General features: G+C 45.8%; 1 protein-coding gene across 1 annotated transcript; it reads left to right on the top strand.

Annotated features, from left to right (window-relative positions):
• Positions 1-260: 260 nt before the first annotated feature.
• LOC310796745 (sodium- and chloride-dependent GABA transporter 2-like) lies at positions 261-27,726 on the top strand (the record flags this gene model as incomplete). Its single annotated transcript, XM_083658980.1, has 14 exons — positions 261-450; positions 701-835; positions 956-1,096; positions 1,473-1,557; positions 1,642-1,774; positions 1,994-2,128; positions 16,210-16,313; positions 16,396-16,520; positions 16,753-16,865; positions 17,000-17,137; positions 17,524-17,626; positions 19,412-19,512; positions 19,784-19,957; positions 27,613-27,726. The coding sequence occupies 14 exons, from the start codon at positions 261-263 to the stop codon at positions 27,724-27,726; spliced, it is 1,791 nt and encodes a 596-aa protein (XP_083515106.1).
• Positions 27,727-27,844: the final 118 nt, after the last annotated feature.

Here is a 27,844-nt window from a genome sequence, read left to right as displayed (position 1 = left end):
GTTTGCAACTGACAAGTTGTAAGGTGAGTTTTCCTGTTACATTCCCAGAGTTGGGTCAGATTACTTTGAAATGTAGGATACAGCAGAAGAGGGAAGCAATGCATGGATCTGATGGTTCATCCGACAGGTGCTCTTTAGTGGGGCAGGTAATGGTCATGGAGCATCGAAGAACTGATTAACTTTTCACACTAATTGATTGCCCAAAGGCAGGCAGCACTCACTCCATTACTGTTTTAAAATACATCTCACCAGTTGACCCAATGGAGCCAGCAAGCAAGCAAGAGATGAAGTTGATGAAAGATGACAACGATCAAGATCATCCATCATCAGAGCTTCATAAGAGAGGCCAGTGGGCCAACAAAAGGGAATTCATTTTTGCAGTAGTTGGAGACATCATTGGTCTTGGCAATGTTTGGAGATTTCCCTATCTGTGCTTCAAGAATGGAGGAGGTGAGATGATGAGATGAGATGATGGTGCATGATTTTAAGGCATAGAAGTCTCTCTGTGGCAGCTACTCAGGAGGAAGATGGAACAGATTGCATGAATTAAATCATACAACGGTCACAAATTTAGAATGATAATTTTTATTATTATTGATGTAATAACCATCAAATTAGAAGATCAGTGAATTGTGATTAAATGTCTCTCTATGTCTCTTTGTGTCCTTGTCTCTCTACAATCCCACAAAATTCTTCCAAGGGGTTTTCCTTATTCCTTATGTCCTGTTCCTCTTTACCTGTGGAATCCCCCTCTTCTTTTTGGAGATATCCATGGGACAGTTAACCAGTCAGGGTGGAATCACATGTTGGAGGAAAATCTGTCCTTTATTTGAAGGTATTGCTAGCTCAACTGAGCCTTCAATACAATAGAATATCATGCAATATTTATGCATATTGAATTTGTTGTGCATCTACAGTACATTACATTATGTTTGCAATGTTTCCCCGCCAATAGGTTTAAGCTACGGGGGTGTCATGATCGTGTTGTACGAAATGATGTATTATATCGTCATACTAGCTTGGGGCTTCCTCTACTTGTTCTCCTCTTTCAACACTGAACTCCCCTGGGCCAACTGCAACAACAGCTGGAACACAGGTAAACAGTACGCTCTGTCATAACATTTGGGAAGCTGCACTTTGAAATCCATATTTAATATGAACTTCCTGTTTCTTTACTTCCTACCCTTATATGTTGGGTGTATGCTTCAATGCATTCTACTCATGCTTATATTCTTATATTTATGTTGCTCATGTTACTTATGTTCTCACGATTTATGCCTGTATGTAAAGCACATTGAGTTTACTTGTAATGAAATGCGCTTTATAAATAAATGACCATGGCCATTACTTTGAAAGGTAATTCTGTCCAACTTTTTTACAACAATTGAAAGCGTATTCCTCTAATCATCTTTTCACAAAACATGTTAGTAAAATGCCATCCTTACTTGTTCTTACTTGTCCTCCACTACAAGAGGACTGCTCGGATTATGGTCAAAATCATTCATCAAATGGCCACATTTTGGGGAACACAACATCTTCAGCGAAAGAATTCTGGCAGTACGTATTCACAAGATCTCTATTAATAAATAGTTTTACAAGTGAGAAAGGAAAATGATCCTAAACTTACATTTCTGTCTTCAGGAGGAGAATCTTGGGTTTGTCTGGAGGAATCGAGGAGATGGGTAGTATCCGCTGGGACCTTGCTGGGTGTCTTCTACTGAGCTGGATCGTCTGTTACTTCGCTATCTGGAAAGGAATCAAGTCTTCAGGGAAGGTGAGATCTGTAGACATATACACACAGTAAATATAGTATATATATCTGAGATATATATTCATTACATAATTGTTAATTGTAAAAAATAATAATTAAAAAAGCAGTATTTTATGTGCAAACATTTGCCATTTTTCCATTTCAGTGATAATCAATGCCCTGACTTGAAGTAAAATTTGCCCTCCCTAATATAATGATGATATATTGGTGGTCCTCTTTCAGGTCGTCTATTTTACGGCTACTCTTCCCTATGTGATGATGATAGTATTGCTGATCCGTGGGCTGACATTACCAGGAGCCATATATGGCATCAGATTTTATCTTCTCCCTGATCCAAGCCGCCTCACAGATCCTCAGGTGAGGCTAACGTGTGAAGAGTGAGTGAGTGAGTGAGTGAGTGAGTCAGTGAGTCACTCACTCACTCACTCACTCACTCACTCTAATAATATGTCAGCATCACAAACCTTATTCTTGCCTTTCTAAAGCAGCAATGTAAGATTCCTAATCACAGTTCAAACGTGACCTTTATGCATTTGTGTGACACAAAGGTCATTACTGCTGCTACTTATGATGCACCTTGTACATACTTTTGTAAACAGAAAACCTTAGGCTACCTCACCTGGTTGTCAAGTCTGTTTATATCCGTTAATAGTTTATATCTGTTAATATCTGTGAATATTTTTTACATTCCTTATATCTTATTTGTTTATATCTCGCATATTTGTTCTTATCAATGTTACATGAGCACCAATCACAAGTCAATTTCTTGTATGTGAAAACATTCCTTGGCGAATGAAAGAATTAGGATTCAGATTTAATCAATGAATATGTTCTAAATACCTAATTAAGAGTATAAAGAACAAAACACTAGCATACTGATGGCTACAGGGTCATTGCATGTCAAATCACATGCAACGACACCCACCATCTCAGACTGCTCTAAAATGGTTCCTCCGTGAGTGAGTTTGAATGGATTTCACCAAATCCCATTTACCAAAACGATGCAGGTAGTAGCTGCTGTATAGACGAGTAGGGATGTCATCTCTACTTTTAATTTGGCACTACTATACTGTATATTTGTTTTAAACATTGGTGTAGGCTGGCTATCTATCTATCTGTCTGTCTATCTATCTATCTATCTATCTATCTATCTATCTATCTATCCATCCATATATCTAGCTATCTATCTTGTGATGGCCACAAATTGACCAAGAGAACACTAGTGAACAGGGACATAAACCACAAGTGCAGGTTTGGACTGAGTCATGTGACTCGCAGTGTCAAGTTGTGTCTTTAGACTGTGTGCAGTTTCCCCACTTGAAAGAGATAGATTCATCTACTCAGAAGATTTTGCTGGATTCCACTCAATGACCAGACGGTTTTTTCCTTTTCCACCTTTTATTTTGGCAACTTTGGAAGTTTAGTTTGACAGTTCCTTTTTTCCCCCATTTGTCATTTCCTTTAGCCATTAGATGTAGACATTTCAGTTAACCATTCAGTTATCAGATGAGCAGATAGATTAGCTATCAGCTATCAGGTGAAAAAACTTTGAATAGAAAACAGAAAAGAAACATATGCTATTGCAATATAAATGTAACAGCAACAGAAAATATGCATCTGTAAATATTTCAAAGACATTAAGCATCAGCACTGTTTTCCCACATTAAATGCAAATAGGTAATGCCCCGTTTTTATCCTTTAGCTTAGCATCAGGTGGTAATCTATACTATAATGACGGGATCGTTTGTCTCTCTCTCTCTCTCTGTCTGTCCTTCGCGTATCTCGAGAACCGTTGGTCGGATCGACTTGAAACTCGGGGGGTGCACTGATGGCGACCCGGCGGAGGGCGGTGCCCTGTTTCGGACGCGAAACACATTCGATATTTGAATATTTGTCTTCAGTTCTGCTCCTTCAGTTCTGCTCCTTCAGCCCTAAGCCGCAGCTTTAATTAGGGCCGTTCACACCTACTGAGAGAGTAAACAGAGGAACGACCCTGTGTTTAGGGGGGGGCAGCGTCTCTCCTTAGGTTCCAATTAAGAGCAGAGGGTGAAGAAATCTCAAATGCATTTAAAGTCTATCATGAATAAAATCAAGGGGAAACAGTAGAGCTCAGTTTTTTATGTGGCTATAATGGTAGGCTATAATGAGTCACGCATTCAGAAATAATATCCTCTAGGGCAGGGATACTCAACTTGCTTTGCCCGGGGGCCACTTTTGTGAAATGATAGGAGGCCAGGGGCCAGTTAATAAACAAACAATATACATTTTTCCGTAGCGGATTGTAGTTTTTTGGGGTGTCAGCCGGAGTTTAGTCTGACAATGTTGTGCACACCGGATAGTTAGTTAGGTTAAGTTAAAGGAACACTCTGCCCATTTTCAACCAGCTTTGTATCATTAGAACATCAGTAGTATATCAGAAAACTGTAAACTGTTTTGAAGTCTGTCATTTAATTTGACAGTTATTGAGTGTTAAAGTGTGGACCAGTGACATCACTGGTCCACACTAATTCAAATTAATAACTCATTAACTCAAATCAACTCTCAATAACTGTCAAACTAGATGAATGATGAATAGTTTGACAGTAATTGAGAGTTGATTTGAGTTAATGAGTTATTAATTTGAGTTAGTGTGGACCAGTGATGTCACTGGTCCACACTTAACACTGCTTAACACTCAATAACTGTCAAATTAAATGACAGACTTCAAAACCGTTAACAGTTTTCTGATATACTACTGATGTTCTAATGATACAAAGCTGGTTGAAAATGGGCGGAGTGTTCCTTTAAGTACATACATAAGTGCCTGGGTAGCGAGCAGACGGCGGTATTTGACAATTTAACTGGAGCTCAGCCAAACTTTATTTCACATTAGTTATTATTGTGAATTAGATTCGAATTCACAATGAAAACTAACATGAAATTATTAGGAAATGGTCGGGGGGCCACTCTGCACCCTGTCGCGGGCCGCATCTGGCCCCCTGGCCGCAAGTCGAGTATCACTGCTCTAGGGCCACGCCACTTCCGGGAACCCCCATCCTGTGTAAGTAGGGTTGGGAGTGTGCCCTATTGTGCAGTGCAGTGGCCTGTTTTCGTGCAATTCGGCATAGCGCCACCTACTGGCAACATAAAAAATGCTGTTTATCTCAAGAACCGTTCGTCCGATCGACTTCAACTTTGGGGAGTGCGCTGATGGGAACTGGACACAGTGCAGTGCCGGATTTTGTGTAATTCGGCACAGCGCCACCTACTGGCCACACAAAAAGTGGTTTATCTTGAGAAGCATTCGTCCGATCGACTTCAAACTTGGGGAGTGCGCTGCTCGGACCCCGATGGTGTGCAGTGCCGCATTTAATGCAATTTGGACTTATTCCAGGACTGTTTGTATGTATTTTCTTCGCATATCTCGAGAACCGTTTGTTGGATAGACTTCAAACTTGCGCTTAGGGGGACCTGACAGAGTGCAGTGTATGTGCATGGGGGGACGGGCACTGCACTAGTGTATTTTAATTTCAACATTATTTAAAAACCATATTTATTTAATGCACTATTAAATTATTCAGTCATTTTAAACAACCATTTGAACCATGACTAATTAAAACCATTTGCAATTATTGCACTATTTTTATATTTTTATCATCCATTTTTTACACCAGATTAGTAGTCTCGACGCCAGACCCATGAGAGTTACGCTGATACACTACGTTACTGCATGCTGCAGAGCTCTCTCTGAGAGAGAGACTACCAGATTAGTGACCAAAGTACTTCCAAACGAATAACCAGCATTTTTATCATCACCAATTATCTGTGCTTTTATCCAGACAAACGTAATCAGATGTGCAGATAAAGTTACAACCCACAAACTCAATAAAAAGCCCAGCTTGCATGCCTGAAGACAGTTAACTTGATGAGCCACGAAAGTTGGTCAGAGTGGCTATGCAGCAGCGATCACACACGGAAAAGTCTCGTCTTAAGGCTGGCTCACACTACAGGATTTTCGGGCCGATTTATGCCCGATTCACCCCTCCCGAGAATCGGAGGAGAAATCTGGCCTGGCAGCTTGCCAAGCTTGGTCGGGCCCGACGTTCGGCACCGATTATCTTGTAGTGTGAGCTGTTTGCAGATCCAATCTTAAGCCTCCCGATCTGCTCAAAGCCTCATCGGGGCTGTCCCGATCATATTGTAGCGTTCCAGGTAATCCAGGTATTACCTGTAATGTGATGTGCAATAGAAGTGTCTCAACTGCAGCTAGGAACTAATGTGTGTGGGTGTGTTCCTAGGGGGAAGGGGGGTATATATGACCAGCGGCCGTGGGCCGGATGTCAGTCAAGCTATGGAGTGAGCGAGACCGGTTGTTGTGTGTAGAGCTAGCTGTGTGAGCTAGCTGCTAGGAGCTAAAGAAGCCTGTGAATAAAGACCCTGTACCAACTACAACTCTCCGTTCCTTGGCGTATCACCGATACGTTACATTGGTGTCAGCAAGTGAAGCGGTAGCGCTTCTGATTCGGTCGAGAGGGGAGAGAGTGAGGAGGAACGGCGGAGGAAAAGTTGGAGATCAAAGGCTCGAGCGACCTAGCGGTAGCAGAGCTAGCTGTGTGAGCTAGCTGCTACGAGCGCCACGTGTGATGGTGCGCTTAGAAGAATGCCTGTCGGCGAACGGGAGAAAAGAGGAGCTGACGACGGAGATCAGCTCGATGCTGGCGGACATGGAAGCCCGTGTGTTGAAAGAAGTCAGACGGCTGGTGGAAGAGACTCCTGCCTGGGCAGTAGAGGTGATGCGGACGCTGCGGGAAGTCATGCAGCGGTTGGATTTGATGAGCGCAGAAGGAGCGCAGTGTGAAGAACGGCCGGAGGAGCCACAAAATAGACTGTGTTGGAGCTGTGGAGAACCGGGCCATGTGGCGAGGTGGTGCCGAGGCGGACCCGGGAGATGGACCGGGTATGCGGGACAACGACATGGACAGCAGGGAGCCTGCTGGGCATGCGGCGCGATCGGACATCTAGCTAGAGAGTGTCGAGAAGCTGTCGGGGACTGGAAGACAGCGAGAGAGGAGACACGTGCAGGCGGCGGACAGGTGAGGCTTTGTTGGACTTGCCAGTCGCCTGAACATTTAGCTAGAGACTGCACTAAGAGTGTGAACGCTGGAAGAGACACACAGCCGGGGGAGCAGCCGGAGCAACAGGCAGAGGAGCAGCGGAGTAGCGGAGCAGTGGAGCAGCCTGAGCAACAAGCGGCGGAGCAGCGGAGCAGTACAGAGCCGATTGTTCTGGGCAGGAGAGTGACTGTTGAGCCGGCCCAGGCTAGCTGCTCTGCATACCAGCCGGTAGAGGGGGACATCATCATCAGCGACGAGACCATCAGGAGAGCGGGGATCGTTTTGAACAGCCAGAGGGAAGTGAGCGACATCATCTGCAGAGCTGTTACAGTCGGGGGAGCGGCACTCGTGTCCCCGGGGGAGCGAGAGGGGTCAAGGCCGGAGGAGACGGCCCAACCAAGCCACTACACAGCCCCCACGGCTGCACTGCAGAAAGCCGAGGTGGAGATCGACGCCGATGGTGTTCGCCCTGCTGTCCTCAACACGCCGCCCCCTGGGGGAGCGGGACGGGAGGACGAGCGAGTGCAAGAGGTGGAGCAGACAGACGAAGACAGGGCCATCTGGGAGGTCGACGGGCATGAGCGGAGACGCAGACAGATGGAGGATGCGGATATCGGTCCGGTGTATGCGTGGGTGGCGGCCGGACGCCGGCCCCCTGTGGAGGAGATTCACATGTTTTCCGGTGCCACGAAAGGACTGTGGAACATGTTTTCGGACCTGCGTCTGGGTGGAGATGGGGTTTTGGAGAGAAAGGGGCACGGGAAAAGCGGGACCCAGTGGGTTGTACCCGGTTGCCTGCGAGAATTGGCACTGAAGTGGATGCACGAGGGCCCATACGGTGATCGTGGGCCCGAAGAGACACTCAGCCTCATCCGTGGACATTTCTACTGGGGCAAACAAAAGGAGGACGTGCGGAGATACTGCAGTGCGTGTGAGGACTGTAGAGCACAAAAAAGGGACCGAAAAGAGTCACCTTGCGAAGGACTAACCCCACTGGGGGTTGAGAAGGACTGGAGTGCTTCAGGTGGGACAGAAGCTTTGAAAGGGGGGATGGAAATGATGGTGGTTTAAATGAATGGGAAGAAAAAAAGAGAATAAGGTAAATGATGGGGTTGAGTTGAATTGAAATGTGTGTAAAGAGAAAAGAGGGAATGTAAATGTTGGGGCTTGTGTTAAGTGAAAATGTTGGTGAAAAGGGTGCTAATGGGAAGTAACTAAATGATGGTGGGAGTGAATGCAAAATTAAGTGGTGTTAAAGAGAAGGGCTATTGGAATGGGAATGTGAACGGAAATGTGGGTTGAATTGGAAGGAATGAAAAGAAATGCAAATGGTGGTGGTGGAACGAAAATTAAGAAGTGTGCTGGAAAAATAAGGGCCTATTTGGGGAAATGCGAAAAATGTAGTGTTGGTGTGTTTTGGTACAGGGGGATATGTGTGGGTTGTGGGTGTCAATGTGGGCATTGACTAATGTTGGGTGAGGAGTATGTAGCGTTCCAGGTAATCCAGGTATTACCTGTAATGTGATGTGCAATAGAAGTGTCTCAACTGCAGCTAGGAACTAATGTGTGTGGGTGTGTTCCTAGGGGGAAGGGGGGTATATATGACCAGCGGCCGTGGGCCGGATGTCAGTCAAGCTATGGAGTGAGTGAGACCGGTTGTTGTGTGTAGAGCTAGCTGTGTGAGCTAGCTGCTAGGAGCTAAAGAAGCCTGTGAATAAAGACCCTGTACCAACTACAACTCTCCGTTCCTTGGCGTATCACCGATACGTTACAATATCAAACATGTTTGATATTTAGGACTGAAAATCTGCGCGAATACATCATTCTGCTGCTGCGGGAGACTCCCGTCGTTAATTGACGCGGCTCATTTGATGCGCTGCAGTGCAGGCATTATAGGCTAACAAATACCAACAGCACAGAACCACGAGTATTTGGGGGAAAATGTCAACCGGGGCAGAGCGGGCCGGCAACCCAATCTGTGTCCTCTGTGAGGAGGAACCCAACCAAGCTACGATGAACCTAAAGGATAAATACCCCCAGGGGTGCCCGAGAGGGGGGGAGGATGAGCACCCCATTCGGACGGACACAACGGTAACAGACCCAAGCAACGGACAAACGACTATGAGCAAGCAGTGTACATGTACATGTGGAAAAGTCTGCAAGAACAACCGTGGCTTGAAGATCCACCAAGGGAAGATGAAGTGTTCGGTGGGAGCAGAAACAACACAACGCACAGGTGTTCAACCTGGTGAGACGCAGGAGGGGCCAGGCCCGGAGTCACCCCATAGTGCCCGGAACCTCCAAGTGCTGCCGACTAATCCCCCGAACATCAAGTCGGACAGAAGGCGGATCAAATGGCCTGCAGCTAACATGACTTCACTGTGGAAGCAGTTCGACGACGATGTCGACCAAATTCTAGAGGCAATGGCGAAGGGAGAGGCCGACCGAAAACTTCAAGCCATGACGACCATCATTGTCAGCATCGCAGCGGAACGGTTTGGCGAGGAGGAGAAGAAAAGCTCCGGAACATCTTACGCTAAGAACCAGAGAGCTGTGAGGATCCACAAAATCAGGCAGGAGATGAAAGCGCTGAAGTCCCAGCACAAGGTGGCAGGAGAAGAGGAACGCATTGGCCTGGCCCAGTTAATGTGCATCCTACGGAAGAAGATCAGGGTTCTCCGCCGGGCAGAGTGGCATCGGAGGCGGCGACGCGAGAGGGCACGTAAGCGAGCGGCCTTTATCGCCAACCCCTTCAAGTTCACTAAAGACTTGCTGGGGCAGAAGCGCAGTGGGAAACTTGCCTCCTCGCAGGAAGACATAGACCATCACCTTTCGCTGATGTACAGCGATCCAGAAAGAGAGCAGGAGTTGGGAGAGTGTAACATCCTCATAGACCCCCCTGAACCGGAAGTGCAGTTCGACATGTCAGAGCTGCAGCTAAAGGAATTCAGAGAGGTGGTCCGCAAGGCAAGGGCTAGCTCTGCTCCAGGACCAAGTGGCACTTCATACAAAGTGTACAAGAACTGTCCTAAACTCCTACTGCGTCTGGGAAAAATCCTGCGAGTCTTCTGGAGAAAGGGGAAGATCCCAGAACAATGGCGAGTGGCTGAAGGGGTGTGGATCCCGAAGGAGGAAAACTCCACCCAGTTAGACCAGTTCCGCATCATCTCCTTGCTGTGCGTTGAGGGAAAGATCTTCTTCAGTGCCATCTCCAAGCGGCTGTGCACCTACCTGATGAAGAACACCTACATCGACACATCAGTCCAGAAGGGCGGCATCTCAGGAATGCCGGGCTGTGTGGAGCACACCGGTGTGGTGACACAGCTAATTCGCGAGGCCAGAGAGAACAAAGGCAACCTGGCAGTGTTATGGCTAGATCTGGCAAACGCATTCGGCTCCATTCCACACAAGCTCGTTCAGCTCACTCTGACAAAACATCATGTCCCCAGCAGGTGCAGAGACCTTATCGCTGATTACTACAACAATTTCAGGATGAGGGTCTCAGGAGCAACTACATCAAGTTGGCACAAGGTGGAGATCGGCATTATCACAGGGTGCACTATCTCCGTGCCACTGTTCGCCCTAGCCATGAACATGCTCACCAAGTCTGCTGAGCCAGAGTGCAGAGGGCCCCGAACGAAATCCGGTCAACGGCAACCACCCATCAGGGCATTCATGGATGACCTCACAGTCACGACAGAATCAGTCCCAGGCTGCCGGTGGATCCTTAAGGGACTGGAAAAGGTGGTGGAGTGGGCCCAGATGTGTTTCAAACCTGCCAAATCAAGATCCATGGTGCTGAGGAAAGGAAAGGTGGAGGACAAGTTCCGGTTTAACATCGCAGGCACAGCCATCCCAACCATCACAGAGAAGCCAGTCAAGAGCTTGGGCAAGGTGTTTGACAGCTCTCTGAGAGACACAACATCCATCCAGTCAACCTGCACTGAGTTGGATGGCTGGCTGAAATCTGTGGACAAGTCCGGCCTACCTGGAAAGTTCAAAGCCTGGGTCTACCAGCACGGCATTCTTCCCAGGATCCTGTGGCCCCTCCTCGTCTACGCCGTCCCAATTTCTACAGTTGAGACTTTAGAGAGGAAGGTGAGCAACCACCTCCGGAGATGGCTTGGGTTACCAAGGAGCCTGAGCAGCATCGCTCTCTACGGGCGCAACAACAAACTGCAGCTGCCCTTCAAATCCTTGGAGGAGGAATTCAAGGTAACAAGAGCTAGAGAAGTGGTGCAGTACAGAGACTCAAGTGACCCGAAGGTGGCCAACGCTGGAATCCAAGTGAGGACTGGCAGGAAGTGGAAGGCGGAGGATGCAGTTCAAGAGGCAGAGGCAAGGCTGCGGCACAGGTGCCTAGTGGGAGTGGTCACACGAGGCCGAGCTGGGCTAGGATCCTTCCCAACTCCCCAATTGAACACCAGGGGGACGGAGAGGCGACGTCTTGTGCGGGAGGAGGTGAGAGCAGCAGTGGAGGAGTCAAGATCCTGCAAGGCAGTGGGAATGAGGCAACAGGGGGCTTGGACAAGATGGGAGAACGCGATTGAGAGGAAAGTGACCTGGACGGAGCTCTGGAAAGCCGAACCTCATCGCATCAAATTCCTCATCCAGGCAGTGTATGACGTGCTTCCAAGCCCGTCAAACCTGCACACATGGGGCATAGCAGAGACACCAGCATGCCCATTGTGCTCCAAGCGAGGAACCCTAGAGCACATCCTCAGCTGCTGCACGAGGGCACTTGGAGATGGACGGTATCGGTGGAGGCATGACCAAGTCCTGAAGACCATTGCTGAAGCTATCAGCACTGGACTTGTGTGGGCAAAGCAGTTCCGTCCCTCCAAGAAAACCATCGCCTTTGTCAGAGCTGGGGAACAGGCAACCCCTGCCAGAAGAACATCTGCAGGCATCCTGACCTCTGCCAGAGACTGGCAGTTGTTGGTGGACCTTGAACAGCAGCTGAAGTTCCCCAGCCACATTGCAGTCACCACCCTGCGACCAGACATCGTCCTTGTGTCTGAGTCCACCAAACAAGCCGTGCTGCTGGAATTGACAGTCCCGTGGGAAGACCGCCTGGAAGAAGCCTTTGAGAGAAAGCTCTCCAAGTATGCGGGACTGGTCAGCGACTGTCAGCAGGCTGGATGGAGGGTGAGGTGCCTCCCAGTGGAAGTGGGCTGCAGAGGCTTCGCAGCCCGCTCTTTGGCCAGAGCCTTCAGTAGTTTAGGGATCGAGGGAGAGAGAAAGAGGAGAGCCATCCGCAGTACCACCGAAGCGGCAGAGAGGGCCTCAAGATGGCTGTGGCTCAAGAGAGGAGAACCTTGGAGTCATGGTAGCTAGCTAGCCATCTGGACACGAGCCAGGGTTTATCCCCGGCTGGGTCACCTGGAGGAGGGCGTATAATGTTGAAAGACCCGAAACACCCGTTGATCCCAGGAACATTACTGATGACGTGTCCAGAGGCATCAGCAGATGTATGTACACAGCACTCATTTATATCACAATGAATGACCAATGAATAAAAAGTTGTTATATGGTAGTTTTGAGCCCCTGCCAGTCAGAGGCTGTAATCTCCTACCTGTCTATCAGCCAGGCAGTGTGGGGGGAAAAGGCATTGCTGCTGCGGGAAGCAATCCAGTCTATCCAAACTTTTGCCGATCTCATGACATGCAGCAGGGAAATATATTTTGGTAGGCCATGTGTTTGTGTTCTCACTTGTACAGACAATAGAGTCGCGTTGTTTACACGCATGCTAACTACCGTGAGATTCATTTGTTTGGCGAGACGGGCATGAAAATGAGGAAACGAGAGAGAGAGGTGAGGTGGGGGAGGAGCGCTTTGGTCACTGCTGGAACCCCAAAAACGAAACAGGTTCGTATGGCCGGGCATCAAGGTGATTATCCTGCCGATAATCTTAATAATATCCTGTAGTGCGTGGTGCGCCACATTTACAAATCTTGTAGTGTGTGCATGTTTGAGATTCTAGGGAAGATAATCTGGGAAGATTCTCCTGTAGTGCGTGTCACAGCCAGATTTCAAAATCGGCTAAGATTGTCAGAATCCTGTAGTCTGAGCCCAGCTTTAACCCTTTATGTTCCTCCTCTTACCTAATACCTTACATCTCAATGCCTAATACCGGCTACTTCTCGGGTTTTGTAGACGTCCGGTGTTGGTGCACGGCTTGCCCTACATCCATGGGGTCGCCTTCAGAAATAGCTCCGGTAGGCATTTGATTGGCTGTACGTCGGGCACGTGGTTGGATTAACGTGGGCAAAATGGCCGACCGCTTTAGATTAGCTAACAAGATAACACTAAACTACCATGTTATCAGACATGATAGACATTAAAAAATATGAATCAGAGTTAGGGTTAGGGGCAGTTAGGGGTCAGGGTTAGACCCATGGGACCCCATCGTGGCCCCCGAGCCTCAGCTCTGTTTGCTCTGCTAGCGGCTAGCGCGATGGTTGCTAGCTGTTGCTAGCAACTTGCAGCTTATCACTTCCGGACTGCTTTCACTGTGACAGTCGTGTTTCCTTTTGAATGGTCCGTGCAGCAGGGCAGACGTTCCATCCAGTTTGCTGTCTGACGGTGAACTCCTGTTGTTTACTTTATTTATCCACATTTTGAATTTCCATATTGAAAGCTTTTATTCTTTTGCTCAGAGTCTATTTCCAGAAAACTCCAGTTCGACTTGACACGCAGTGAATCAAGGGATTGGGGAAGTCGGACTATAAACGCTACGGCCACGTTCATTCAGTCTCATCTCCCCTCTGGGGGTGAGAGCACACAGCTACAACTGTACTAGCTAGTTAGCCATGCACTGTTAGCTAGCCCACATCATGATGTATTATGTTAGAGATTATGAACTAAAATGCCTATCAGTGCAACATTTTGTGGAAAGTTGAAAGGAGAGCAGATTATCATTCAGTAGTATCAGGATTCATGTGGTTTTCCATTTGTCACTTGGCCTTGAGAATCATTGAAAGTTTATGGATTTGAGGACAATGAAATAAAGTCTTAAAAGTTTTTGAAAATGAATAGATGACCCAAAGTCATTCTACACATCAGCTCTGTCTGGACCTCTCTCTGTCCTAGCATCAACACTTCACATCCCAATGAAAAACCTGTGATAGGTGGGCGTGGGATATTAAATAGCCCGCTATTTGATATAGGAGCACTTTTACAATAAATTTGACATTTTATTGGGATTAATACTGTATGTGTCCAGGGATGACAGTGACATTGAACATTTCTATGTAATTCTAGCCACATACCTATTTATCTGATATATTTTTTTGCTGGTTTCTTGTGTTTATTAAAGGCCCAATCCGTCAATACTCACTATTACTGACGCCGGTGGCCGTTAGTGTAACTGCAGGCAGCGTGTGAACGAGCTGACGCGTGGGCACCATACTTGCACGCGCACAAGCAGTTGCCTGGCAACAGCAGAGCTGTTGGTTGCTTTGTAACGTTAACTCATAAAAGTCACTTGAAAACGGCAACCTGGACAATTTATCGGTCAGATCAGCCTCGAGATGCCCAGGAAGGATTCTGGATGAATTAGGGGACGTTATTGTGGCATGTTTGGCCGTGTTTTGGCTTGCGTTGGCTGCGGGGAAGTCGATACTCATGTTAGCACAAGCCAGGAAATAGCCTGCTACCCCTGTATGTACGGTACCGTGTATGCCTGGAGTTGACCAAACTGAACAATCAAACAATGTTTCATAAGCATAACAGTAACGTTAGGCATATTTAGGACTGTTAAATTCATTATCCACACAAGACGGTAACGTTATTAGTGGGGCTGGTGGTAATTTCTATAAGTTAAGTTAAGTTAAGTTATCCTTTATTTATCCCCTTGGGGAAATTCATCCTCTGCATTTGACCCATCCTCTACTAGGAACCTTCCTAGAACTAGGAGCAGTGGGCAGCCACTGTGCAGCGCCCGGGGACCAACTCCAGTTCTTTTGCCAGTACCTTGGTCAGGGGCACTGACAGGAGTATTAACCCTAACATACATGTCTTTCTTGATGGTGGGAGGAAACCGGAGCACCCAGAGAAAACCCACACGGACACGGGGAGAACATGCAAACTCCACACAGAAAGGACCTGGGACGGACCGGGGTCCGGGGTCTATAAATGTAAATTAATATTAGTTAGCCGCAATTAGCATCAAGCTAACGTTAACTATGTGCAGTCCCACTGCAGCCAGAGCCTGTTGGCTGCGGGGAAATGCATACTCACGTTAGCACAAGCCAGGAAATAGCCTGCTCCCCCTGTGTGTACGGTACCGTGTAATGTCTGGAGTTGACCAAAGTGAACAGTCAAACAATGTACCGTAAGCATAACAGACAGTAGGCTAACGTTAGGCATATTTCTGACTGTTAGATTCATTATCAACACAAGACAGTAACGTTATTAGTGGGGCTGGTGGTCATTTCTATAAATATAGCTAAATCTATTAGTTAGCCGCGTATAGCATCAAGCTAACGTTATGGTTCTAATAGGCAGACTCACCACCGCAGTTAACTGCAGTCAAACAATAATGTTCCATGACCATAAGCATAACGGTAGTAACGTTAGGGTTGCATTACTTCACACAAGACGGTAATGTTAGCAGAGTTTCTGACCAGGTGGTCAGATACTTGTACTACGGAGTGACTGTAAAAATCTTGAATCTTGAAAATCCATTAGCAAGCAGCTAACGTTATCTGGTCAAAACCACATTACAGTAGCTACAAGCAGCAAGTTCCCTTCATGAACCGAAAACACAGTCCTGACTCTAGTTTCCCCCCGATGTCGGTCACATTGCTGCTGTCTGGCCAGACGGGCTTCATTAGATAAATATTTATTTATTTAGTGTGGACTTTTTCTGGAGTCTGTGTTGTTGTTTCCTTTTGCTAGCAGCTAGCGACGAACGTAACGTTAAAAGCTACTTTAGCCATTTCCTGTTAGCGTCTAGGACAAGAGACAAGCTCGTGAACGCGCGAGACGTCACATCCTCTAGCTGTGGCGGGAAATGCTAACCCCGTCGAAACTGCGGTATCCATGTATCTTCTGAACGGCTGGTCGGAGAGAAACGCCCCTGGTCGCAATTTTTAAGTTACGTCAAGGCGCATTCACTCATTGCCAATAAAAAACACTTTGTGCACATTTATTTCTCGCCAGAACCGACGGAATGGGCCTTTAACAGATGTCTTTTTTTTCTTTATTGTTTTGCAGCAGTAGTAGTACTTTTAACTGCAGCAACATTAACGCTGTGGGACTGGAGAGCATGGAGAATATCACCAACAACCCAGAGTAATCATGCAGAGAATCATCTAAAAGCATCTCATTGTTTGTTTTCAGGTTTGGATGGACGCTGGGAGCCAGATATTATTCTCCTATAGTCTATGTCTAGGTTGTTTGCAATCTTTGGGAAGCTACAACAAATACAACAACAACTGCTACAAGTGAGGAAAATAAACATTTGTCTGTCTCTATTTATCTTTCTGTTGTTCACATGACTTAGTATTAATCTTTTTTCAATTACAGAGACGCATTTGCCCTCTGCCTGTTGAATGGTTCCACCAGCTTTTTGGCTGGTTTTGTAGTCTTCTCTGTCCTTGGCTTCATGGCGTATGAGTTGGGAGTAGACATCTCAGAAGTGGCTGATGCAGGTTGGGAATCTGCATAATGCAATATTTGGTCCATATGCACTTTATTTTACTGTGTTGTTTCCTTTACATTCTGTTTTTGTTCAATAATATGAAGATTCGCTCCTGTTAAATTTCATGATTTTTGTTTTGAAAAGTGTATTTGAAGGGGGCACGGTGGCGCAGTGGTAGCGCGGTCGCCTCGCATTAAGAGTGACCTAACATATTTTTGGCATCTGTTATGGACCACTTACAGGCCCTGGTCTGGCATTCATTGCCTACCCTCAGGCAGTAGCCATGATGCCTTTTCCCCAACTCTGGGCTATATGCTTCTTCATTATGATTATCTTCCTTGGACTTGACAGTCAGGTAAGTTGTTACCATTAAATTGTGGTAAATAAATGTAGAAAGGATATAACCTCAAGCAACATTCCCATTGAATCCCTTCAGTTATTATTTTTATTTGAAAAGTAAAAGCACTAATTGTTTTTTTATACATACAGTTCGTATTTCTGGAAGGCATGATCACATCCATATCAGACATGTATCCATCCTTCTTTCTCACTGGTCATCGACGTAAACTACTTCTGCTGCTCATCAGTGTTATATGCTTCCTTGTCGGCCTATCGATGGTCACTGAGGTGGGAGTCCATTTTGTTTATCTGTGTAGTTCAAACGGTTTGGAATGACCTCTATTTGTTCCTGTCTGTCTGATGTCTCTCTTTGTCATGTTTTGCTACAGTTTTGTCTGCTGTGGAATGGCAAGTGATTCTTGCCTGTCCCCATAAGATAAATATATATAGGGTGCCAAAGTCACACCCTCTTCTGGGTTGGGCATACACTCCAATTTTCCATAGATTTTTTTAAATGCTTATAGAATAGTTTTACTTGGTCAAACCAAGTGATTCATCTTTTTTTTGTCTGAGGTTGTGACTTTGGCACTATACCCATACAGCAGAGATGTGTTATTTCAAAGGACCTGTCTCTTTTTCTGTCTCTCCCTCTCTTTTCCTCTAATGGACTGTAGGGTGGAGTATATATATTTCAGCTGTTTGACTACTACGCTTGCAGTGGAATGCCAATAATGTTGTTTGCCATTTTGGAGTGTATTTGTGTGGGATGGATATATGGTGAGTTACAGAACACTATTATTCAAAGAAAATAATCAGTCATGGCAGTCATTAATTTGTAGCATACTCCAAAGCCACAAATAATAGTATCTTGATTTGTTTCTAAAGACATTTTGACCATCAATTATAATGCCCTCATTTGGCTATGGTATTTTTTTAAACACCAGAACACAGTGTCAAGATTTAAAGGGATAGTTCAGTTTGTTTGAAGTGGGGTCCTATGAGGTACTCGCATACAGTCAGTGTACTGGGTAAAGCACTCTGGACGCATCGCGCACCGAGATAGGAGAACATGCACTCCAGCTGCGGCAGGCGCAGAGAGCTGTCTGCTGAGTGTGAAGGGGACCATGAGCAAAAACGTAATATATATATATATATATAAAATGCTTCCATACTGCTCACCTGGCGTAATCAAAGTCTCCACAAGCCCCAAGATGCCAAGTTTAATTGAAAATATGTCACTTACACCCTGTCTTTAGCTGGAATCTTCACTGTAGCAAGGTTGTACCTAGTTGTTGTACTTTCAGCCCCTGGCTCCAGTGCAGATGGTGGTTCAGCTCTTGATTGAAATTTTGAGATTCCTCCAGGTCCTTACATTTAAACTGGTAGATTATTGAAAACAAAGACCATGGGGCCTATCTTGGTACAGGTGATATCCCCCTATTTGCGCTTGTGCACCTGTTTGCCTTGCGCAATTGTCCAGGTGTTATGCAGAGTTTTGCATCCCCGCCCGGCAGCAGCTAAATGCATCCCCACCTCACGAGAGCATATTGTAATGATTTATACAGAAATGTAACTGTTTAAAAGTGATATAATTGTCTGGGTAGATGTGACCTCTGTTTTCTAAGTTAAAACAGCCCCGAAATATGGTGGGGATGCAATTCTCTGTGGGGATGCGGAAACGTTCACGGCACCTACCGCAGTTCGCAAATTAGAGCCATGCCAAATCATCTGCGCCCGCAAAATGTCAGTGCAAATGGGATTTGGGCGGTCTTAGCCCAAATCCCAGAATTACCAGAATTATTCACAGGTGTGGCCAGGCAATGCCTGGGCGTTACATCAAACAAACCAATCAGATTCCCATCTCACAATCGCTGTGTGTGCGCAAGGCATGCAATATGCTGTAATTCTCTCCATGCGTAATAATAGAGTGGACTCACTTGTGCCGGGGACAGAGAGAGATGGAGAGAGCTTATTGACAGACCATCCGTGGTACCAACAACCCTCCAGGTTATGGGATAGGTGAAGGTGATTAGCCTATGTCCATTGTTCAACAAGTTTTCTCAATTTATTTCCCTCTTTGCGATGTGATAAAAGTTTCTCAGTGAGTTATAGTTGATTGCATCACTGAATTATCTGCTAATACCCAATTTTAGCAGCAGAATTGGATGTCCTGGCGTGGCAAGGCTCTGCCTAAAGACATATCCAAAAGGAATTTTACTCTGCACTGTGCTGCGCAGCACAGAGATTATTGTGCGCTCAAGCACAGCGGGGTATTTAGCGCATAAGAGGTGCTTTTAAAAGCTCTCAGCGCAAAGTAATTGCGCGCTGCTGACGATAGGATAATGCCATCTATCCCCACATTTTTGCGCCGAAATGCCTGGTTTGGCATGTGGCACGCCTATGTCCAGTACAATTATAACAGGCATGCGCTTGTGCACGCCCCCAATTTGCATTGCGCACAGCATTAAACAAGCGCAAAATTACTGCTTTTGCAAAGATAGGGCCCCATGACTTTATGCTGCTGAAGGCTGATATATGGCTAATATAATGTCTGTCCCCAAGGTGCTGATCCTTATTATGATAAAATAACGGACATGATTGGTTACCGCCCGTGGTCTTATATGAAATGTTGTTGGAAGTACATCACACCATCTGTCTGCACAGTAAGTTAATGTATTGTTTCTGTTAGCCTCTGAAGGTCTATTCAGCTTGATCAAACTACTGGATAACAAAACTATTGAAAGAAAAAAATGAATGTGTTATATTGGTTTCTATGCATGTGAGTCTGGATGCATTAATGTATAAACGTGAATGTATAGACACATACAAACCCATAATTATGCATTATTTTAATTTGTAAATGTTTTATACCATTATGAAGTCAAAAAATATGCTGTTCAATTTACGTTCTCTCTGCCTCTTATTTTTTGACAGGGCATATTACTTTTTTCTCTGGTCAAGTTCACCCCTCTGAAATACAACAACACCTATCAGTACCCCTGGTGGGGCCCCGCCATTGGGATATTTCTTGCTTTCTCTGCAGCTCTCCTGGTTCCCATGTTGTGGTTTCTCTACATCGTCACTGTAACCCCAGGAACACTAAGACAGGTAATCTAGCACTACCTCCGGCTTGGTCAGATGTTCCTACAGACACAATTGGCCGTGTCTGCGGGTGGGGAGCCGGTGGGGTATGAGAGTCATGTTGTCGCTGCAGCAGCGTCTCCTCTGGTCAGTCTGTTCTAGGGGGAGGGGAACTTGGGGGAATAGCTTTATCCTCCCACGCACTACTGTACATCCTGCCAGTGAAACACCTCGCTGTCAGGTGTCTGGGACCTGCACATGTATCACTTGTGCTAGTCTACAACTGTCCCCAGATCGGCAGAGGGGGTGGAGCAACGACCGGGACAGCAGGGGGAATTGGCCAAGTACAATTGGGGAGAAAACAGGGGGAGGAGGAAAAAAAGGACAGGTAATCTATGCAAAGTACACACGTTACAGCTCTTAGTGCATCTGTGGTGGCCCAATGTAACCTGTTCATTACAAAGATTTACTGGGGTTGTGAGCTAATGCTGCTGATTAGATCAACATTCAACTTTCAAAATGTGCTCAGGGACACAGCTGACCCCGCAGCTCAGCTGCTGCATGGCCTAGCCTTCTTATTGGCATGCACAGCACACAATTTGCCAACTTCGCATCACTGATGACATCACTCACTGATGATATCATATCACAATTGTGATATGTGAGTGACCAGACATTGTGACCTCATCATCTATGTATGACATCATCAGTGACGTCACTCGAGCAATTGTGGTTTTTGGTTACACTCGATGATGTCATCAGTGATGTCACAATGTCTAAGTCCTCAACAGTGACATCACAATTGCCCGAGTGTAACCAAAAACGTGACCACCAAAACCTGACCAAAATTGCAGAACCCACTTCCATTTATTAAACTCATTAGTCCTGTTATCCAAGACTTGTAACATCCACTGAAATTGTATTCTTTACCGTTACATTGCTGTAGTGATCAAATTGGCACGAGTGTTTCAGTTCAGGTTGGTCCTAACCCACCTGTTACAGTGAAAGTAGTATGAGAGTGTTTTCAGTGGTTAATGTTAACTGGATTATGTTTTCCTCCCTTTTTACAGAGACTGAAAACGTTATGCACTCCAACAGGAAACCTGCTCAATGCATCACCAAAGAGGACTCTTGACCCCGAAACACCCCATTCTGTTACAGAACTGTGTACTTTGACCACAGCTGAAGACCCTATTCCAGTTCTGAGGGGGAACATGGTGATGCCACAACACAGATCACATGATGTGAAATAACACAGCACAGAATTACAAAGTCCTACAGAAATAACTCTTCATCTTTTTTTGTGTGGTGTGTTTTGTGTGTGTTGTTTGCTCTCTCCACCACCACGGTTCGGTGAGCATTACTGTAGCTGTTTTACCCTTAACGGGACATTGTCATTTTTGCTTTATTCAGCTAGCTTTCTCTGATGGTTTTTATTATTTTCTACCTTAGAAAAGATGAGTCATTATGTCACTATAGTGACAGCTGTATCACAAGTGACATCGCAAGATGCTCTCTAGAAGGGATGTCAACGGTTAAAGTCCCTGGAAACCAGAAATATTTTTTTATTATTTAGCATTTTGAGTTCATCACATCACAGGAACCTATGTTAATAAGCCACCAGCCAAATTTGAACGATGATGAACGTCGCAAAGTATATAAATTTAGGTTTGACAGTCATGGCAAAAGTCATGAGAATCAATTAGATTTTAGAGTGTATTTTCTCCCGCGGACTGTGTGGGCGTGTCCCGTCTGAAGCAGGTCTCCTCCGGGAGAGAGAGAGAAGGAAAGAGAGATGGAGTCTGTGTGTGTGTGTGTGTGTGTGTGTGTGTGTTCGCGCGTTGCTCGGTGCATAGCCTACTGACAGAGAGGAAGAGATCTCTGCCGCTGCGAGTGCACAGCGCTACTGTGTGTGTGTCAGTGTGTGTGTGCATGTGCGCGCGTGCGTGCATGTGTGTGTGTGATTTGATTAAATCTTATGACGTGATAAGATCATGCATTTTAGCACCGCGCGCACCGCTCTCTTCAATGAGGAAATGGAAATCCAGACCTTGTAGAAAAGTGCCGATTTTTGGGGTTAGGGTTGAAAGTAATGTCAACTACTTTCTGAGGCACACAATTACTCACATAAGACCCTAAATTTAATAGTTAGAAGGTTTTTGTGGATTTTGGTTTCCAGGGACTTTAACCGCCGATAACTTCTCTGACCGGTTAAGCATGTCTGTTAAATGGTTAATTTGCATACAATGGTGTTGCCAATCTGGTAATTTTTTTCCTCCTTCATGGGAAGCAAAGTATATTAACTCATTGAGTGCCAGCCAATTTTGGAGAACGGACGCTCCCAGTGCAAGTTTCAGAGCGTTTTCAGTGATTTCTCGAGGCCCACAGAATATTGTGTGATATTACTATGTAAACACCGAACACGCACAAAGAACGATGAGACTCTATTGTATCAGCAGCAAAAAAAAGTTTATTGATATCATTTTCCGTTCTTTAGTTATCAGCCGGAGAAGATAGGTCAAAAACAGAAAAAATTGGCGTTTCCATCTAGAAGCTGAGATATTGAGCCTTTTGTGAAATATAGCATTTCAAGCACATGACTGACTCTGAAGCTAATATTTTCTAATGTGACACCTCAAAAATAATTTCCTTCAATAAAACAGTGAAAACAAAGGAATTTTGTTTGGCAAAATAATATTTTTTAGCTGCAACCAGCAGCGCTGGCCCCTGCGTGCGCAGACCCTACACCTTCTTGCTGGTCTTGATTTACTGCTGGTGGGCATCAGATAGCTTGTTTGCCTGTCTCTGTCAATCGAGCCTGCTGTGTGGGTGTTGTGTGTTGTATACTGCCCTGCGTGCCCCACCCCCCTCCTCCTCCTCGTGGGAGTGTCTCTGCGCGACTGAGTGTCGCTGCGTTTGCTCTCGCTCTGCTTTTGCTCCGTCTGCACTGAAAAGTGCGCTGCATCCCCCCGCTTTTTCACAGCCTGTCGCCGGCTCCCAGCTGAGAATAATGTAACTTTTCAGAAAGAGGCTGGTATCGGCAACTAAATCATATGGAGGGGCTATCGCAGCCGTGACGGAGGAGCTCGTGGTGTCAGCAGATTGACTGCTGTTCACAGGCACAGCTAACGTTATGCTTCATGCATATCGATGCGATTTCCGTTTCCTCATGACTTCTTCTCTCTTTTCTCCTGGCCTTTCTCTAATCTGGAGAGCACTGTCGCCACCTAATGGGTCGGTAAAATAGCTTTTACACATTCAACATGCCCCAAAATTTTACAGGAGATGGATCTGGCTTTGATCCACGTCCCACCGTCAAAAAACGCAATTGACGACTTTAGTCGTCATTGGCACTCAACGTTACTAAAGCAATTGACGACTAAAGTCGTCATTGGCACTCAATGAGTTAAAACATGGCAAAAGGATTAAACATGACTATAAAGCCAGGTTTGATGCAGTGATTGAATGAATACATCAACACTGAGATGCCACATTAGCCTATGTGAAATAACGCAGCACAGAACTATAAAGACCTATAATAAAGACATTGATTACTCATCATTGTTGTGTGTTTTGTGTTGTTTGCTCTCTCTTTACCACCAAGGTTCGATACAATGTGAGCATTACTGTTGCACCTAAAAACATTTTTTTTTACTTTATTCAGCTACCGCTTCATATTCACCACCTGCTGCTAGCATCCTGCATGCACAGTGTTTCTGCTCACCTTCAACACCTCACAACTACATTAGTCGCTTTTTATCATTTTTTTCTACCTTAGAAAAGACGGGTTATGTGGTCATTACTAGTGACAGCTCGCCTCCGACGTAGCTAATTAGCCACTTGTTCATTAGCCACCGCCAGCTGCTAGCTAGTAGCTACATTGAACTAACACTCCTAAACTATCAGCTCACATGGCTGACAGTAACTGTAAAAGTGTGTCCATGTTTAAGAAATGTATTCCTAAGCTTCTCTTCATCAAGAGCTTCTCTTCTCAAGTGTGCTGAGAGGCAACAGCGCTAACCACTTAGCCACCGTGACGTCCACAATTTAAATTATTTGTCGGTGCCATGTTGCATTTTCAATGATAAGAGAGAAAGAATTCAGCAGTCACAGTGGTAGCACAAACAAAGCGGTAACACTCTATAATACTGGTGCACACATGTGCATGAATTGATGCTTAACTCATGATGAATTAAGCCATTAATTGATGCTTACCACATCATCAACTAATAAAAGGTATGTTTGATGAACAGACTGAGTCATATATGAATTACTATTAATTAAGTAGGCTATGCCTATAGCATCATGGATTAATTCCTCACACCTAGCATTAATTAATACCGTAATTAATGTGTTAATTACCACTATCGACATCCAGCTCCCTGCAACCGAAACTTTAGCGTTACCAGACCGCAGTGCAGACAGTCCGCAATGTCGATAGCCCACAAGCAGAACCAGCTGAACGATAAATAAAAGCACATTTATTTATCAAGTTTGTGAACATGTCCCCAAACTCCCCTGGAGCAAGGACTCGCTCTCCGGTTCCCCTTTTGTCTGTACCAGCTGGGGGTCTCCCCTAACGGGTGAAGTATGCCTCTCCCCTCTCCTCCCCACGGCCCGCGTTGCTCGATCTCTCCAGCGGGTCCTCCTCCAACTTCCAGCTCTCGTCCTTCTTTTTCACTTGTGTTGCTCTTCACTTCCCGAACCAACGTGACTGTAGCGACAGGTCTCCACCATGGTCTCCACGCACACACAACAAACGCCACGGATCAACACAAGCTAGCTAAGTTGCTAACGCTAAATTGCTAACGCTAGCTACTTGAAACGCTAACAAACCCGCTCGTTCCGCTTGCGTTTGGTATCCATCCGACACTGCCACCACTGTGACCAACTCTTTAGGCTTTACAGTTTGCACTCTTCGTAGAATAAGAACACAAAGGCTGCTGTTGATGTTGGGGCCGGTTGGGGCAAGACAAGACCACCACGTTCTGCAAGCCAGCTAGCTAGCTGCTAGACCACGAGAATAAGTGTCAAGAAAGACATGGCACAAACAATTACTTCCGTTGCCTGCCATCAAAAAGCTGGTTACAACATGAATTTTGACTTTTATTCTGAAAGTCTTGACTGGAAACCATGTTTTCTCGTGGCTACCTTGACAGTGGCCCAGGCGTCTAGCGGATGCCAGACTGGGCAAGCCCATGGGCAAGCAGCCTCTTTTAGGCTACTGTCAGTTTGAGTTTACCCGGTGCGCACCAAGCATCAATCACTCGATCAGCCTGAGCCACGAGAGGAACCTCCATAAAATAGCGTACACTAGTAACAAGTAATCAGAAAGATACTGATTGACTACAGCACAGCTGCTGAAATAGCCGTAGCCGGCTGGGGCGCGCATACCCCCACTGAACCCAGTTAGCAAGGCGCCCATACACACACGCTTCCCAGTCATACATAGCGCCAGTGTCCCCGCCAGGCCACCACCACTGACAAACTACCGTAAACAGCAGAGGCGACTCCGCGTTCCCCTGAGATGTCGCTCGGACAAGTAGGAGCGTGGGTAGCGTATCCCGTCTTCGTTAGTCAACGGGGGGAAACACTCGATTTCCCGGTTGCAGGCGACTGGAAGTTGATAGTGGTAATTAACACATGAATTACAGTATTAATTAATGCTAGGTGTTGATGAGGAATTAATCCATGATGATATAGGCATAGCCTACTTAATTAATAGTAATTCATATATGACTCAGTCTGTTCATCAAACATACCTTTCATTAGTTGATGATCAATTAATGACTTAATTCATCATGAGTTAAGCATCAATTCATGTGTGCACCAGTATTGTAAAGTGTTACCAACAAAGCCATGTTGACAGGTATTATGAAGGTGTTACCTCAGGATCAGTGAAGTGGACCGGATCCGGATTAAAATCTGATAGCATCTAAAGCGCTTTGATTAGTAAGAACACAATCCTTACCTGAGAATGAGGTCAGGCAAAAATACTTACAACAGACCTACAAATCAGCGCCATGGCTTCTTCAACGTCTGTGTTTATTACACTCATAAAACAAATAAGATATGAGTTGAATTCAACTCAGTGCTGAACACAAAGTCATTTCGCCCAAAGCACCTGACCTCTCAAAGATCCAAGTTGTGGAATGGCTCTGGAATGCCTCAGACTATTAGAAAGGCCGAGTCTATCACGGCTTCAAGATTCAAGATTAATTTGAATAGCCACAGTAGGTAATCAGATTACAAACGAGGAATTGGACTTTAGTGTAAGTATGCAGCGCAGTGGTCACATCAACAGTAGAAGACCAGGCAATGCAGACAAGCAATCTCAAATGATAAAGTGCAAAGTAAAAACGTTTAAATCACAAGTGAAAATATTTATTTCCCCTAAAATTGTGTTATTCTCTTTTTCTGGTGGTTTTTATTGTGTGAATGTATCGTTGTGCTATTTCTATTTCTATTATGTCATTGTTGAAATCTTCTGGTGTTCAGCACTTTGTAACTTTGTTAAGAAAGTGCTATATAAATCACATGTGTTAAAATAAATACAAAATACGACCATTCCACCCAAGAGTTTGTGTTCAACGCACCGAAAGGACAATGTGCACACAAGGGATTTTGGATTTGAGCCTTGATTGCTTTGCTTTCTACTATTGTTCTAGAGGCTTCGCATCAACACCAGGCCGGCCGGCTCCTGGAGCAGATTCTGGGCCGGCTAGGCCCCTGGCCGCTTCTGGATGACACTTCTCTGATGACATCATCACCACAAAGATCATATCACAATGCCGTCGGTGACATCACTGACCAGGGGCCGGTTGCACCACCTGGTCTTACACTGGTCTTAAGCTAAGTTGGTCGTAACTTTACGACCTAACAGCTACGCCGGTTGCACCAAGACGGCTTAAGCCTTATTTTCACTACGCCCAGGCGTAACTCTTACGCCTGGTCAGGAGGAGGCGTAGCGCCTGCCTGTAACAGAGATCTCCGTGTCTTATCAGCGGAGACCGTTTTGAGTCCTTACCCTCATCGTCGTAACACAGCCAGTTCTCCATCTTTTGAAGCATGATGTTAGATTACAACGAGCTAGTTGTGTGGCTTAGCCTTCCAAAATGTTGCCGTTAATTTTTTAGAATGTAATACATAGAATTGGGAACGTTACATTCAATTTCATTCAGACTGTCTTTCTGGCTCAATCGCCGCCATTTTTCCCCCGGAGCGAGGGAGGGTGAGAGGAGGGAGGGTGTTTTACAGTAGTGGCTGAGAGAGCGTAGTGGCACAGTACTCCAAGCAGGTCGCGAGGCACATTTTTTGCAACATCATCCAATCAGGGTGCATTCCCTGGCAATTCACATGGACGCGCATTGCTACGACCAGCATAGTTAAGACCAGACGTAAGCCGTGTTGGTGCAACAGGCGTAAATCCATGGTCTTAACTAAGACCGACGTAGGAGTTACGACCAGGCATAGTTAAGACCAGTTGGTGCAACCGGCCCTTGGGCCCCTGGTGTCCAACCTTACAAGTGTCTTAAAGTGTGACATCACTAGCTGGGAATGAGATGAGTTATGACATCACCAGTGATGTCATATATCCAGGCTAGCCCGGCTATAAGTAGGACCAGTTCAACAGTTCAGACGTTTGAGACTTCTGAGACCTGAAAGACCTCCAGCACTTCCAGGACTTTCATGATGCCCAGGAGAGCTCCAGAGACAGAGACAGCTCCAGGGACACCGTGCCCAGAGAAGCCGCGGGGTTGAGGACGAGCAACATGGCTCTTCCCAGGACGGCTTAACAATATGGTGTGGACCAGACACTTGCCAGTGTGCTTGTATCAACGCAAGCTTCAAGATCTGAGCCAGGAGCATAGAGCAGACGGGTTCGCTGAACCCACAAATCCTTGAGAGGGAAAG

The sequence above is a fragment of the Poromitra crassiceps genome, assembly GCF_964638095.1.
Source record: "Poromitra crassiceps genome assembly, chromosome: 23".
Taxonomy (NCBI): Eukaryota; Metazoa; Chordata; class Actinopteri; order Beryciformes; family Melamphaidae; genus Poromitra; species Poromitra crassiceps.
Note: the sequence above shows the minus strand (reverse complement) of the source record. Positions and strands in the feature narration are given on the sequence as shown.